This window comes from Melanotaenia boesemani, chromosome 14, assembly GCF_017639745.1.
Source record: "Melanotaenia boesemani isolate fMelBoe1 chromosome 14, fMelBoe1.pri, whole genome shotgun sequence".
Taxonomy (NCBI): Eukaryota; Metazoa; Chordata; class Actinopteri; order Atheriniformes; family Melanotaeniidae; genus Melanotaenia; species Melanotaenia boesemani.
In genome coordinates, this window is record NC_055695.1 from 4,625,134 (window position 1) to 4,640,466 (window position 15,333).

A 15,333-nucleotide genomic window follows, 5' to 3' on the forward strand; every position below is an offset into this window, starting at 1 on the left:
GCTTTCTTTAGGCATTTTTTATGAGCTTCATGCGACAAAGACATAATTTTTCGAATTGGTTGTATCTATGAAAAATATTAAAGGCAATATAGTATATAGTCTCAAATATAATTGACTTTTTTTTCTTATTTTTTAAGCAGCAGCGTCAATTTACAATCGTCTCCACCAGAGGCCAGCACTGAATTGAGCTGATGGTAAAATTAAATAAATACAGCTCAAGCGCAAAAAAAAAAAAAAAAAAGAAAGATGAGCTGATTATTTAGATTCTTTTACTGATCTCCATGTGTGCCTCAGGCAGGTCTTGCAAATGCCACAATTATTATTCTGAAGTTTCTGGTATACCTGGTCAAAGGTTAAAGACCCATGATTGATGCATACCTGGATGTTTCATATTTAAATTTTGTGTTTTGTATAATAAAGATGCTAATAAGCTTTGTACGACATCATATAATGTCACTATTTCATTTAAATTGAGTTATTTTTCCATTTTATTAATTTGTTTATAAGCACTTATAAGCACTAATTTGTATATAATTTTAAATTACTTAAATTTAAGATTCGTTTCTAACAAAACATTTAAAAATAGCTGACATATGCTATCATTAATTAGCTACTATTTTTGGGCAGCCTATCAATTAATAAATCAACCGTTTATCTAAATAATTTTATCCTTCAAAACAGCCCAGGAGTTCAAACAATATTTTTTATTGTCCAAACCCTAATTAATATAAGATTATAATAATTGCTGAGTTAGAAGCATTGCTGAGTCTTTGCCTTGTATTTCAGGTGTGTGTAAACCACACAAGTCAGTTGTGTTTGGGGTGAGTGTGTTTTCCCTCAACGTGGAGTTGAAACATGAGCAGGAGGAGCTGGCTTACAGGAATAGATACATCCCATCAAACCGCTCATCTTTCTCTCCCTCTCTCCCTCTCCCTCCATCCCGTTACAACAGCTCCAGCCCCCCTCCCACGCCGTCTCGGCGGGTGCACGAGTGGCTGTCGCTGCGGTGCCGAGTCTCTCACAGTCCCGCCGGTCGCCTGTGGACGCTGCCCGCCTGGCCGAACATGGCGGCGGCCCCGGAGGAGGAGGTAGACCGCAGACCGATCCGGAGGGTTCGGTCCAAGAGTGACACTCCTTACATCAACGAGGCGCGGATCTCTCTGCACCTGGAGACAGGTAGGCAGCCTGCCAGCGACACGTCTGGGTGTTTCAGCAGCATCCAGGGGGAAATAGTGTTGAATGCATCGTGTAAGGGAAATAGCTTTGTGGCTTAGTGACAGTTCTCGGATCAGCATGACTTGGGGTTTTCATCGTGCGGGACTGCACACTGGTGGATTGTAACCGCACGGGGAAAAATTCACGCAGACTGGCTTTTATTCCACCCATGCATGCGTTATGTGCCTCGCAGAAAATCCTAGATATAGGACGATTGATTGTTTCTGCTTCTGGCCAGACTCCGCCTTGATTGTCGGCTGCAGTGAAGTGTTTGGTGAACTTGCCTACTCATTTAAAATGCTATTGTAATTAATCGTTTGGAGCGGGAGGAGGGGATGGGGGTGAGGAATGGATGCCAAATCCTCACCGTAGCGGCTCGGCTCGGCGAGCAAGCAGAGCAGATAAGTTATTGTTTCCTTTGTTGCCATGGTCACGACGGTACGCTGTCACGAAGCCTGCTTTTTCCTTTTCTATTTTTTTCCATCTACATCCCGATATCGGTTTAAAGCTATATGTCTGCTCATACGCTTCCTGATTTGGAAATAACGCAACTCCCTCCCCACGAGCAGGGCTGAGGGAGGCGGCTGTCACATCAGAGCGGAGCTGTCCACTGCTCCGAGGTGCTGAAAATACCACGCGCGCAATGGGCGACAGGCACAGACTGGGTTCGTCCACTGCTGAATAACATCATATAGACTACATATTAGATAACTGTATTTATTTATTATTTTTCTAAAGGCTGCTGCATCCAAACAGCTCGTGTCAGACCCTCCCTTCCCCAGAATTAGGCAATGTGACAAATCCCAGTCACATGGCTGCACAGCCTGGTAGTCTAGGTTAGACTTAAACCTATACTTTCCATTTCAGACTCAACTCTATTGTTCTGATTTTGTCTGGATTTTTTCCCCACCACTTTTTTGTCAAACATGTTCCTCCACACTGCTGAACAGTTTTAATCCCAAAGAGCAGAAGAATAAGGTGACGCATTTGTTAGGCTTAACCTTAAAAAAAAAAACATCTTAAAGAGCTCAGGAATTACTCACATATTTGCTCTATAATGCTCCCCCTTTTAGCCTGCTCAGACCTTCATGACTCCTAATCTTTCTCAGCTGCCCTCTGTCTGGCCCTCAACCGTTCCTCTCCATTTTATGCTCTATTAAAAGCAGCACCTCCTCTCAGTAAGATTAGCCTCCCCAGTATAAATGACACCTTTTTTCTTTCTTTTCTGGAAGCCCTGTGTCAGGCTTGGCTTGAATGTGGCTAGCTCCTGGCTATTAGCTGAAATCAGAAAGTGGCAAGCTGTCGGCGTGGCGTCCATGAGAGCAGCTGAGAAAGAAAACTCTTCTTTAAGCCCAGCTCAGGACCATGATGCCTTCCTGTTTTCTTTTCTTTTGTCTTTCCCCCCAGCTTTGTTTAAGAATAATCTTTCTTCTTTTCCCCCCTTCTCACCACTTAAGCCATCTACCCGCCCACTCCCAGGTCTCCCATTTACCTCATGTTTGTGTGTTTAGCTGCCATTGCTTTGCATAAATCCAGCCCACTCCTTTTCTTTGATGTGTGTCATCATCTCGTGTGACAAATTTGCCTGCCATCTTCAGCATGCTTGTGTCTTTATATACATGCTATGTGTGTGGGAGCTAGGTTTATGGGAGCATTTGGTAGGAGACAAGGGTTTATCACAGTGGCTTGTTCTTTCTTTTATCATCAAGCTGAGAGGTTCACATCACACAGCGCCTTTTGATGAATCTAATATGTAAATACTTAGATAACAGTTGCATTAATTTGCATCCAGGCCTTTTGGTTTTGTCTTCCTTTAAGGTCATAAATCATCACTAACCAGACTTTTTCCAATTTTACTAATATTGTTATGTTTTAGACCCAATGGAGTCAATTAATTTCTATTTTTATTACTAGTCTACAAACACTTCTTTGCAATGACTAAGCACAAAAAAAGTTGTTTATAGTTTTTTATTACTTATTAGAAGTAAATGACCAATATTATCATCAAGATTCACAAAAATTAATGTAATCGTGTACATTTGTGCCCAAAATTATTAGATTTTGGTGTTTTACAAATTGTTTTTAAAGGAATATGATGCTGCTATGCTTCTACCTGGGATGCGGACAGGATGGACACTTTTTAGAGGCTGCTCTCTGTTTCTACATCTTTTCCCTTCTCTATCAATGTGGCAAGGAAGGGAAGTGATTGAAAAAGAAAAGGGAGAATTGGAACATGGACTGTACCAGGACAAATTTAATTATTTTACTTAATGCAAGATTTGATCATTAATAAGCCAACTCTGATACAAAATCTGACAAAACTACAAATCTTCAACAAAACGTAGCTTCATAATAAAACACTTTCTTAATCACAAGTGCAAGCCTCTGCAGAGCAAAAATAAAGCATGAAAGGACACAAGCATTTAATAACAACTTAGTAATGAGAAAGAATTATGCAAATATTAATACCAAGGTGTTTCCCTGCTGCAACAAACTAGATTCAGATTAAATTAGCACAAACCTGCTAATGACCCATTCATTTGAGTCAGGTGCATCGCAGCAGGGAAACATCTAAAACCTGCAGGATGACAATTGGCCTCGAGGACCAGAGCTGCTGATCCCAGCCAGTTTGGGTTAATAAGATGGGTGTTAGTTTTTCTGTAACTTCTGCATTTTCTTGGTGGTATGCTTCAGGTGGGAAACGTAAAACGTTCCCCACTTTTAGATCTCCTGAACAATCTGGACAAGGTCCCTGTCACATAAAAACATCCTCTCAGTGATGACACTATCACCATGTTTGACAAGCTCTTTTGTACTAAGTTCAGCTTTGTTAGTAAGTAAATTGTATTTATATAGTGCTTTTCAAGGATAAATGTCACAAGTGCTTTACAATAATAAAAACACAATCATACAATAATAAAACTTAAAAAAATATTAACAGCAGAGTAAATTAAGACAAAAAATTAAAAAGTTAAAGTTGCTTTTTAAAAGAACCCACTTAACACAGAGATCCTAAATTCAATGGGAGAGTTTAAGAGTTTTTATGGCCACAATCTGAAACGCACAATCCCCTTTTGTTCTAAGTCCTGATCAAAGGAGACCCAGCAAACCCCGATGAGAAGATTTCAAAGTCCTGCTGCAGAGAGCAGGCCTGTTGGTAGTGATTGAAGCTGCTGCTTTCAAATCATGCAGACATTTTCCTGTACCCTTGTCCAAACATTAGCCTCCGTTCTTCCCCTGAGTATCATATAGATTGTGAGATGATGGTCCAGATTTTCTACTTTGAATTTTCATAGATTGAGGAGGAAGTAGACTGAGATGCATGAAGCAGACAAGTGCAGGACTGAGGTTTAAATCATATAAACTGGACTTGCAAAGACAAAAACTGAGAAAACAGCAATAATCTGGCAAAGAGTGACTGAAACCAAGGGGTATAGTGTACATACTGAGGAAAACTAACAGGGAGTAGGTGAAGCAAATGAGCTAACTAAACTAGGTGTGGTAATGAGCAAGAAGCAGGACGCAAAACAGAATACAAACTTCAAAACAGGAAATACAGAAGTAAAAATTACAATACTAAAAACAAAACCTGCAGACATATATGCTTGTTTCAAGGCTGAATGGAAGCTTTATTTTAAATCTACAGAAAGATGCAGTAATTATTGTGACAGATGTAGTTATTATTAATATCCTGTTTCCATCAGTCACCATCATTTTCTTCAACTACAATGCTGTAAACACATAACCCTCATGGGTATGTGTAACAAGGGCTTTGAAAAGGCAACAATTCTTAGGTTATTAGTTGTTAAGTCAGTAATAAAAATTTACTGCTTTGTCAGTCTGTGTGGAGACTGTGCAGACAAACAGATGCTTGTTGTATGGACAGTGATGACTAATGTGTGGACAAACATTTACCTGCTTATGTGTAAAGCAGAGACAGGCAAATTAAGCCTTCATTTAAAGCATGTTTGTGTTCTCCTTTATTCAATTTAAATAAAAAAAAAACTTGCATTTAGCTTTTGTTTATCTCAACTTACCCTTTCGTCACTAGCTGGTTTGTGAGTTTCCATTTCTCGTGTAAGAGAGGTCGGACAAGCAGAAAATTTGATGAAAACCAAAAACCATGTAGTCTGAGATAAGATGCTGAAGACCTGAGGAGTTGCAAGGTGTTAATGGTAGCTCTCTGTCTCCATAAGTATGATCATATTCTGCATTTTGGACTTTCTGTTACATTTAGTTGGTCCAGATCTTAGACTGCATGGTGTCGTGAATCCAGGTCAGCTCAGTTGGAGCTTATTAACCACAAAGACCAAGATGCAGGCATTACCACACTCATTCAGATACAGAGAGCTGATACAGACATGAATGAAAGGCCGAGACAGAGAGGGCTTAAATGAGAAGTAGGTGGAGGGTTTAAGGATAAGAACAGGATGGAGCCAGCCCCACTGCTGCACCATGAGGGCTGGCACAGACAAAAAGAACCCAGTCTGGCTCTCATCCATAGGATTTGGTAAGAATAATGCATACAAATCATCTGTGTGTTTCTCTTCTGTCTCTTATTTGCTCTCACAACAGCACTGCTATCTGCATCCATTAGGCAGGCCTTGAGCAGCAGAGTTTCAAACCTACCTAGACAGAATACAAAGACACCAGGAGGAAGTGCATGAGTTTGAAATGCAGAGACGTGCTTACTCTGCCTCGCCACCTCCCAACAAAAACACAACACCCCTTCACTGTTCTTGTGCTGGCACGTGAGCCCATCCATTCAACCCACACAAGCTGGCCTCTGTGCTGAGAGAGGAACCCTACACTGAGGAAGGAGAATGACTCACACCTAAGTTATTACTCAGGATAGAGTAAATTATGTCTCTCCCTGGATGATGGCAGAGGTTTAGCGTAAAAGAAAACAGCTTCAGGGGTTCGTACACAGTTGCTGCTGATTATCAGGCTGTGATGCTCTGTCAGGTTGCTTTATTATTTAATATTAAAGGGGTTTTTAGATGGTGAGGGATGCAGTTGCTTTTCACTATTTTTATTCAAATTATGATGGGGTTTAGGGGATGGGTTTTTTCATTGAAGACCTGGAGAGAAAATCCAGGTAGGTGAAAGATTAAAAAAATGTTCATGTCGTTAAATTTAGTTTTATAATCTCTGATTATTAGCAGCAACAACGATGGGAGAAAAAAATGCCAAAAGTCTGGCACATAATACAAAGTGGTTGCAGTGTAGATTTGAGTTAATATGAGATATTAGCCTGTTAGTATAATAATAACTGATCACCAAATACTTAGTCTCAGGTATGTCTTCAAGTGAAAGACATACAATCAATACACATCACTCCAAAAAAGCATCAATGCCAATTTGAAAATTATTATTTTTTAAATTATGTAACTATAAACACTCACTGTGCAGTTCACCTATACATTTCCTTCCATCTTGCACTAATGCTTTTTTCTTCACGGGACTGTAAACTAAGTAAACTAAACAAAGTTAGTTGAACAAAGTGCTACAATGTGCAGATAACATTAAAACTATTAAAATAGCTTCCAGCTCTCATCTTTGAGACGAGGTCCACTATTTTCCCATCATGTTAAACATCAAACTTACTTCATTTGATGTCAGAACTAGTTGTGGAAGGACCATCTGTTGAACTCTCAAATCACTAGCTTTACTAAGAAGAGGTTGCTCTGGACCTCATTTTAATTAATTTTCTTGAAGAGGTTTCACACAAGCTCCTAACCCCTAACCTCGTACTTTGTGCCTCACAACAATGAAGCATGCTTCTGTTAAATTTTTCCTGTCTGTTAGCAAACAGCTTGGCTAATAGACGTCTGTGAATGTAGTAACACGTTATTACCAGGTGTTGGTTGGCACAAGACTGTTGCATATCTAGATAATAGGTCCGTAGCTCTTTAATAAATCCTGTTGAAGTTATAACTATATGGGCTACAGATGCGCTGCTTTAAATTGATGCCATTCACATCTAAATTAGGTATTATAGAATGTGTTTCCTCCTCTGTGATTCTTAGCCAAGTCTCTGCAGCAGCTGTCTGTATGTTTTTTAGTTTTTGCCTGAGGTGAATGAAATGCAGCTTGACGGGGTTGGTGCAAGATGACTAATCATTACAGAGTATTCTGCTTCTTTACCTTCAGAACTGCGTGATTTATTTTCCGGTGTGTTATGGTTCACTGTCCATCTGTACTGAGAGGCTCCATCCACTCAGCTATGTTACATAATTTAATCTAAGCAGACAGTATAATCCTGTATACTTCAGAATTCATCCAGCTGCTTCTGTCTTCCGTAACATTATCAATAAACACTCGCCAGGCTGTGACACGGGAAACCACACACCACCTGTACAACACAGTGACATCACATGATTTTACTAGCAGGGATGCTTCTTCATATTATGAGCTGTTTGAGCCCTTCTCCATATTTATTTTTTCTTCTGGTTCAGGTGCATCTTAGTTTTAATTGTCTGAAAAAAATGGTACCACTCATGATTTCTTCTTTTTATGCTAGACTTGGACAACTCCTAGTGTTCCCTTCAGCCTTCCACTAAATTTATGGTATGAGCTTGTATTTATTATATAACAAAAACTTTAATAGTTTTTTGCAAAGTAACTATTTCTGTATTTATTTACACTCATTTTGTTGTAAAGTTTTTTTTATTGCTTTCCTGCATTCTGCTATAATGCTATATTTTTTATGTTTTATGTAAAGCACTTTGAATTGTCTTGTACATGAAATATGCTGTACAATGTCTTGCCTATAGGTGATTATAACAATAAGGATGCCCAATACTGACCTGCCTAGATGTAAAATTTTCTAGATCCGCCACTGCTGACCAACTCAAAAATTGTTTTTTTAAAAAGAACGGATGCACAAAAGTAAAAGGCAGTATTTGTTCAACTTTAATTTATTATTTTTTGCTGTTATTGTTGTTGTTGTTATCGTCACAGTGAGGCTCTTCTAGCTATTTATCTATTTTTGGTTTAGTCTGCATTGCCTTTTCCTTTGCAGCCTGGCTGTGAGCTTCTCTTTGATTTCTTCTCCCTCTGTGAAAGTTGTAAGTGTGGTCCCACTGTGTTACTGTTAGAAAAACACACTAATAACAAACAAAAGATGAAGTTATTATTTCTTTTTTTTTCTTTCCTTCTGCCTGTATTGGTGAGGGCCACCTATCAGAGCTGTTGAGCTGCTTACAGGGGACAGAAAGGGAGGAGAGGGGGATGACTCATATCTCTGTGATACGCCAAGTTTCACACTCCCACATTTACAGTGATGTGGATACACACACAAACAACCACACACACTTACTCCCACATGCCCTGCTGAACTGTCGCTTTGTATTAATTCAGCTGAAAGTGGGTCCAGTTGCAGAGAGGAGGGCTTATTGAGGCATTTGAACTATGAACTAAGTCAAAAAAGGAGAAAACTCTGAACTTTGAATTTAATTTTAACTTATTTTTTGCTTCTTGGTCACATCAGATATTATTTCAAACTCTTCTTCAGTGTTTTTTGATAAACACATTTACAGACAGATGGTGAAAGAAGACCTCCAGAGGCCGAATCAGGCACATCACAAGAAAGCCTTCAAACTCCTGCTTTCATGTTTCAATATATAAACCTTGAGTCAAGAATACAGTTAAAGCAACTTTAATTCAACTATGTCAGCCAATTATCTAAAAGAAATTTTAATTCATTTAATCAGACAAGTCACACAATTCCTTATCTGCATGCCAAACTTTAGTCCCTGCAGGTTTTTGCCATCTTTCTTTAATAAAAGTGATCACCTTAAGTAAGACCTAAAGCTTAAAAAGTGTTGGACACACCTTTTAGCATTGTTTTGCCCAAACTGGATTTATCTAGTAGACTCAAACTCGCGCTCACCCCAGCAGACTTTTGTTCAGCAGTATGGCCACTTTCATGTTGTTGTACCTGGATTTTCTTGCATAGTCAAATTCTCCAGACAGCGCACCCCAACTAGAGAGTGCACATTATCCATGATGATGATTAAAATCTGAGCATAGAAGTTTTTGCACTGCAATAAACCCATGCCACTTCTCATAGTGATGAACTTTGTTTGGACACGTCTCGAATAAATATGTTTTTGCTTGCGAGAAGTTGACCATTTTCAGCTTTCCTCAAGACCCACCAATCTTGGATCAATGGATGTTTTCCTTTTTTCTGGTCAACAACAGTCATGAAAATGCTTGAATATGTTCACCATGCTTCAGTGAAAACTGTTTTAGAAACAAGGCCTAGAACAATGCTGGCTTTGTGGGGAGACTGAAGCTAAAGGTTGAGGCTGTTTTGACGCTCCAGTAGCACAATCTGAACCTCAAGCAGTAAATGAACTATTTCAGGTGTTTGTGTTGTATTGGCAAAAGTTGTATTACATAATAATTTTGGTACAGACATCACAGGCACACTGAGTGAAAGGCAGCAAAGGGAGGTAGCAGTACTTTATACTTAAACATTTCTTCATTGGGCTATTGAAATAAATAATTTGTTTCTTTTATAACTGCTCAAAAACATGGAGTTACTCACACAAGCATCCGTAGTTTCCATTCAGCAAGCCCCCCCTCGCATTTCACATTAGCATCCGTAAGAGCCAAGTGTGTGTTTTTCTCTACCTCAGTTGGCATCTTACCACACTCCCCACATCTGGACCTGGAAATTTGACGGTTCTGCACGTGTTCTCTGCTGTTTCTAGGACTAAACTCTTCTGATAAACCTTAGATGATGTCCCAAGAATCGGTTGGAGCCGTTTTTCCTGTGTGGGAGTCATGGCCCCTGATACGTCTGTTACAACTGGGATTACTTTGGGGGCGCTCTGACACCGTCATTGTGCCTTTCACTAGCATTATTTCTTCCCCATTTAAAACATGAATGAGGGAAGGGAAGGATAGGTGAAGGAGGAAAGGATGAATGGAGAAGAGAGATGTAGAATGGATGGAAGGATGAATGAATGAATATGAGAGAGGGAGAAGGTGGATGAGGGAGAAAAGGATGATGGATGGACCAAGTTAGGGGAGTGAAGGATGGATGAATGAGGGACGGACAAGATGGATGAAGTAGGAAAGGATGGATGGGGGAGGCCAGGGGGAGTAAAGGAAAGATGAATAAATAAGCAGAGGATGGAAGAATGAACCTCTGTTTACAGGTATTTTGAGTTCAAAGTTAAAACTTCATGATTTATTTTGATCTGAAAGGAGAGTTTGACTATTGATCATCATCTTTTTTGGTTAACTTGGTTCTGCAGTTGAATGACTCTTTGTTGAAAACAGTTAACTTTTGCAGTCGCAAGTAAGATGGTTTGAGGATTTTTCTGGTGTTTTTGTGACGTTTCAGATCAGTTCGGAATCATTTTTATCAAAACAACAAAGGTTGTCCCTCGCTGCTTGCTGTCTTTCTTTCATGCATTTGTCTGTTTAAATTATTTTAAATAATCTCCTACACTGTAAAAGTCGGGATCATAACGTTGTTAAGATGAATGGTATATGACTGCTGGCTAATAGTTCTGCGACCTCATCCTGGTTTATCCTCTGGAAACCATGAAACTGACCTCTCTTTGCTGCAGTCTTGACTCAGAGCAGTGTTCCTGCTGTGCAACCAATTATCCAGAACACACTGCACGTTAAGCCTCTTCCATTATAACTCTGCTGAGGGTGCCTTCAAACAGCACACCCAGAAAATCGTATATGTGTGTCTTTGTGCATGTGTGTGTGTGTGTGTTTGTTGCCCTTATATTTAACAAGGCAATTTGCAAACATCTTATTTAGTGATGTAGCTTGTGGACAAATGAAGGACTGGGAAAGAGATGGTTAAAGAAAGATGGAGAGTGACGAAGATTAAAGTTCTTTTCACACTCCAAACAGAAGGTCTGCACCTCGATGTCTCACTTGCAGAGCATCACATTAATCTTGCATAATAAATCTCTGTCAGGATCCGAGTCCCAGTTCAGGGCCTAAATTAGCAGCAGCACCATCAAAGGCATGACTGATATTTTTTGACTGATGGAGACAGATGCCTCGATTAGATGCTGATATGCCAGGTGATGCATAGTGATCAGAAGCAGATAAAGGGGAAGAAGATGGGTGTCTTAGTCTTTTAGTCCTCTTGCGTGATATAAACCACATGCAATCAGTGTTGCATGTGTGGCTCATGTCATCACAGAAATGCACACACTGATTCAAACTGCATCATGAACATTAAGTACAGAGTACAAGCTACTGTACATCTCAATGACAAGAGGAACAAGGGTCCTTCCATTAGATGGTGTGCCCCCCACAGAGTTCTGATCTCAGCATCTCATGGAGCCAGTCTGGGACTAAGTGAGGACACAAAGGAACTGAGGCAGTAAAAAATAAATAAATAAATAAAAAATGACAGACGCATCAAGGTGAGTTCTTCAATAAGTATCCTCGTTTTACTTTTAGTGCCAGAAACTGAACATACAATGAAAATAGATTTTATGACTAAATCTAATTGGAGTCTGGCATGCAAACACTTTGAGCTTCATTTGAAGTTTTTAGATCCACTGTTGAGACTTTGGCTAAACTCCAGTTCATACACTTGGCACTGTCCCTTTGCAGAGGATTTTATTTCTCTTTTTAAGCAGAGTAGTGACCACCTGACCCTTCACCCAGGACTTTAGGGGCGTTAGGATGGCTAATTAACAACTACTCCCTGATGTCAGAAAGTAATAATGTAATAATAATTATTATGTAATAATCTTTATTTAAATAGCACTTTTAACCTTAAAAAAAAACACACTTTTCGAATAACAAAAACATCATTTTCCTCTAAGGCGAAATGTAGTATGTTAATTTAAATTAAAATAAAGTTAGATGATTTGAAACAAAAATTTTATAAAATATAAAATTATACAGAAACATTCTCAACAATACATAAATAAAATCAAATTTTAAAAAAGAAAAAATCTTTATTATTATTATTAATGTTATTATTATTATTATTATTATTATTATTATTATTATTATATATTAATAATAAGGGGAGGCTGTAGCTCAGGAGGAAGAGCAGTTGTCCACCAAATTGGAAAGTTGATGGTTAGTTTCTAGGCTTCCCTGAGCAAGGCACTGAACCTCATTTTGCCACCCTATGTGTCTATCGGGATATGAATGTATGTACATAACAATAGAAGTGCTATATGAGTGTGTGTGTGTGTGTGTGTGAGAGAGAGAGAGAGAGAGAGAGAGAGAGAGAGAGAGAGAGAGAGAGAGAGAGAGAGAGAGAGAGAGAAAGAAAGAAAGAAAGAAAGAAAGAAAGAAAGAAAGAAAGAAAGAAAGAAAGAAAGAAAGAAAGAGTAATAATAATACATTTTAGATGGAATTTAAAAGCTTAAACATTTTCAGGCATAAATTAACTATAAAAAATCTAAAATAAAACTCCACATACAGGCAAACTGTATCTTGGAAAGACCAAAGTCTCGTCACAAGTTTAGTTCAGACGGTTTCTATTCTTTTTCTCAGTCTTTGTACAGTTTGTTGATGAAGGAATTTTAGCTTCTTGAATGACCAGAAATAAATCAGACTTTCCTTAAATCCAGAAAAATGTCAAATGTTTAGTGCTTCTCAAAAAAATTTGTTTACATTTTTCAAACTAAACATTATTAGTTACCATTCTGAAATGTGTAGCTTTAAAACTACACACAACAAAAATATAGAAACACTTCATTTAGTCAAATTATGTCAGAAAACTTCGTGTACATCTCGGAGGACAAAAGTCTGGCACTTGAAGTGTAAATGGAAGATTTTATTAGGTTGCATCAGAGTCTCACATCATTAATTAAAACCTTTAACATTAAGTAAAAACGTGTTAATTTAAAGCCTGTGGTTTAATTGAAAACCTGGTTTAAAAGGGAGTTTGACCTGATAATAGTCTGTCAGCATCAGTCAGAACATCAGCAGCAGTGCTGCTATTGATCAGGACATAGTCGTTAGTTAATGCAGAGCCATGGAGAGCCAGACACATGACCTCTGCACCCTGATCAATAACCAGTTTAATTAGTCTGCAATTTATTAATTGTTCAACTAAATCACACTACAGCAATTTTTAAACTAAAATTAGTGGATGGTTTGTAAATACAAGCAGAACCAAGAGGAAACTTTAACAAAAGAAATGTTTGTATGAGTTCTGCGTGTTCAGTGTATGAAGCTGTTGGGAGATGAAGAGCAACAAAAGCAAAAGCACTCATGGTTCTAGAAAACATGAAAAGAAAATGTTGAGACAAACGACAGAAAGGACAGAAACTCAGACAATGATTGTCCCCAGCAGAAGAATTAAAAGCAAATTACATGCAGAAGAAATCCAAAAGCGTGTCAACACACCGTCTGTGACAGTGACGTTAAGCTGAGTTATTTTTACACCCATCTAATGGTCGGCGAGTTAGTTAACAAGGCTCAGAGAGAGTGTTGTGGAACCTCATTAGAGCTGTCGGGCAGGCGCAGCACCATGGAGACATGGATCACAGCTCAGGCAGGTCAAGGTGAGATTGATTCAGTTAATGCATCTCCATCGCAGCACACAGGCACAGAAGTGAGAAACTCCAGAGGGAATGGGGGGTGCTGGTAGGGTCTACTGTGCGGGAGTAGTCTTGGCCGAATGCCACGTAGAGTGTTGCAGAATGCTGTTCTGGGTCGTTCATGGGAAATGCAGGCTTCACCTGCTGGCAGCATGAAATAGACGGGATGGTCTACAGCGAGACAGATGTGAGGAGCTCAGCGTCTCACAGGCAGCTGGAGAGACCACAGGCTGTCTAACGGGGGACACGCTGCCACCTCAGATGTGACAGGAACACCTGTGGTCTAAGTAGGTGCTGCTCAGGCTCTTGCATGTGTGCACATTCACACAAACATGCAGCTTGCTGAAAATCTCCGACTCGTCCAAAAGACTGATCCAAGAGTCCATTTGAGTCTGCAGCACACTGAGCTGTAACCTGCCGAATGTCTGCACCGTCTTCTGTGTAGGGAGCCTTTCTGAGGCCTGCAGCAGAATTCCAGCAGATCCCCAGGTCCCAGATCCAGCTCCTCTTGTTTTAGGTTTCACTAAACAAGCCAACTGTTGAACTGAATTACAAATGGTACTGGGTTTATGAAAGGGAGAAAACCATTGGGGGCGACATAAAAATATTTGTTTTAGTTTAATTTGTTGATGCCTCACAGCAAAAAGTCACTGGTTCCAGCCTTGGCTGGGGGGAGGTTCGAACAGTGGCCTGTGTGGAGTTTGCCTTTCCCCCCGTGTATGCGTGGGTTCACTCCGAGGTTCTCCAGCGTCCTCCCACCATCCAAAGACATGCATGATAGGTTAATTAGTTACTCTAAAGTCTCCCTGAGGTTTGTCTCTCTGTGTCGTCCCTGCGATGGACTGGCAACCTGTCCGGGTGTACCGGACCTGCTAATTCCTGGTATAGGCACCAGCTTCCACAAGAACCTTAATTGGACTAAGAAAATGAATGAATGAAATAAATTTATTATTATTATTATTATTATTATTATTATTATTATTATTATTATTATTATTATTATTATTATCATTATTATTATCATTATTATTATCTTGCATCTATTATCTTTAAATGCAAATATGACTTGAGAGTGTAGATCCACTAAGCTCAGTTTCAGACATTAATAATTCAAAAGTTATGATGAATTATTTCTCTTTATAAGGTAAATGACGACTACCCTCCTGATAGTGATGCCAAAATATCGATACTACAGATACCAGCTTTTTATGTTCTAGAATCCATCTTCCTGTTAGAATTTCGATATTTTACTTATTTGGGGTAAAAATACAGTCTATCACAAACTGGAATACAGTGGAAAGTAGCTATAATATCAGGATCTTCTCTAAATTATACCCAGTTGGCAGGAACTACTTTTTCTTATGCTTACCATGGTCATATCTAATTCCTTTGATGCTGCATTCAGGTGCTAACCCCTATTCAGAGGGAGAAAATGTGTACCACTGATGCTAAATTTTGCATCCTGTTTTGTTATGCACAGTAATAAATGTGGTTATAAAATAAGAAAATGTTGCAATAAATATCTGTATGAGTTCAGCTTGGAGTGATATGTGTCCCTTAGATC

At 39.1% G+C, this 15,333-nt stretch overlaps 1 protein-coding gene across 1 annotated transcript in view; it reads left to right on the forward strand.

Annotated features, from left to right (window-relative positions):
* The first annotated feature begins 936 nt into the window (after positions 1 to 936).
* Positions 937 to 15,333, forward strand: part of phactr1 (phosphatase and actin regulator 1) — a 43,572-nt gene continuing 29,175 nt past the window's right edge. Inside the window, exon 1 of the mRNA XM_042006195.1 lies at positions 937 to 1,176. Coding sequence (XP_041862129.1) covers positions 1,065 to 1,176 — 112 coding nt within the window. The 5' untranslated portion in view covers positions 937 to 1,064. The remainder of the gene's footprint in view (positions 1,177 to 15,333) is intronic.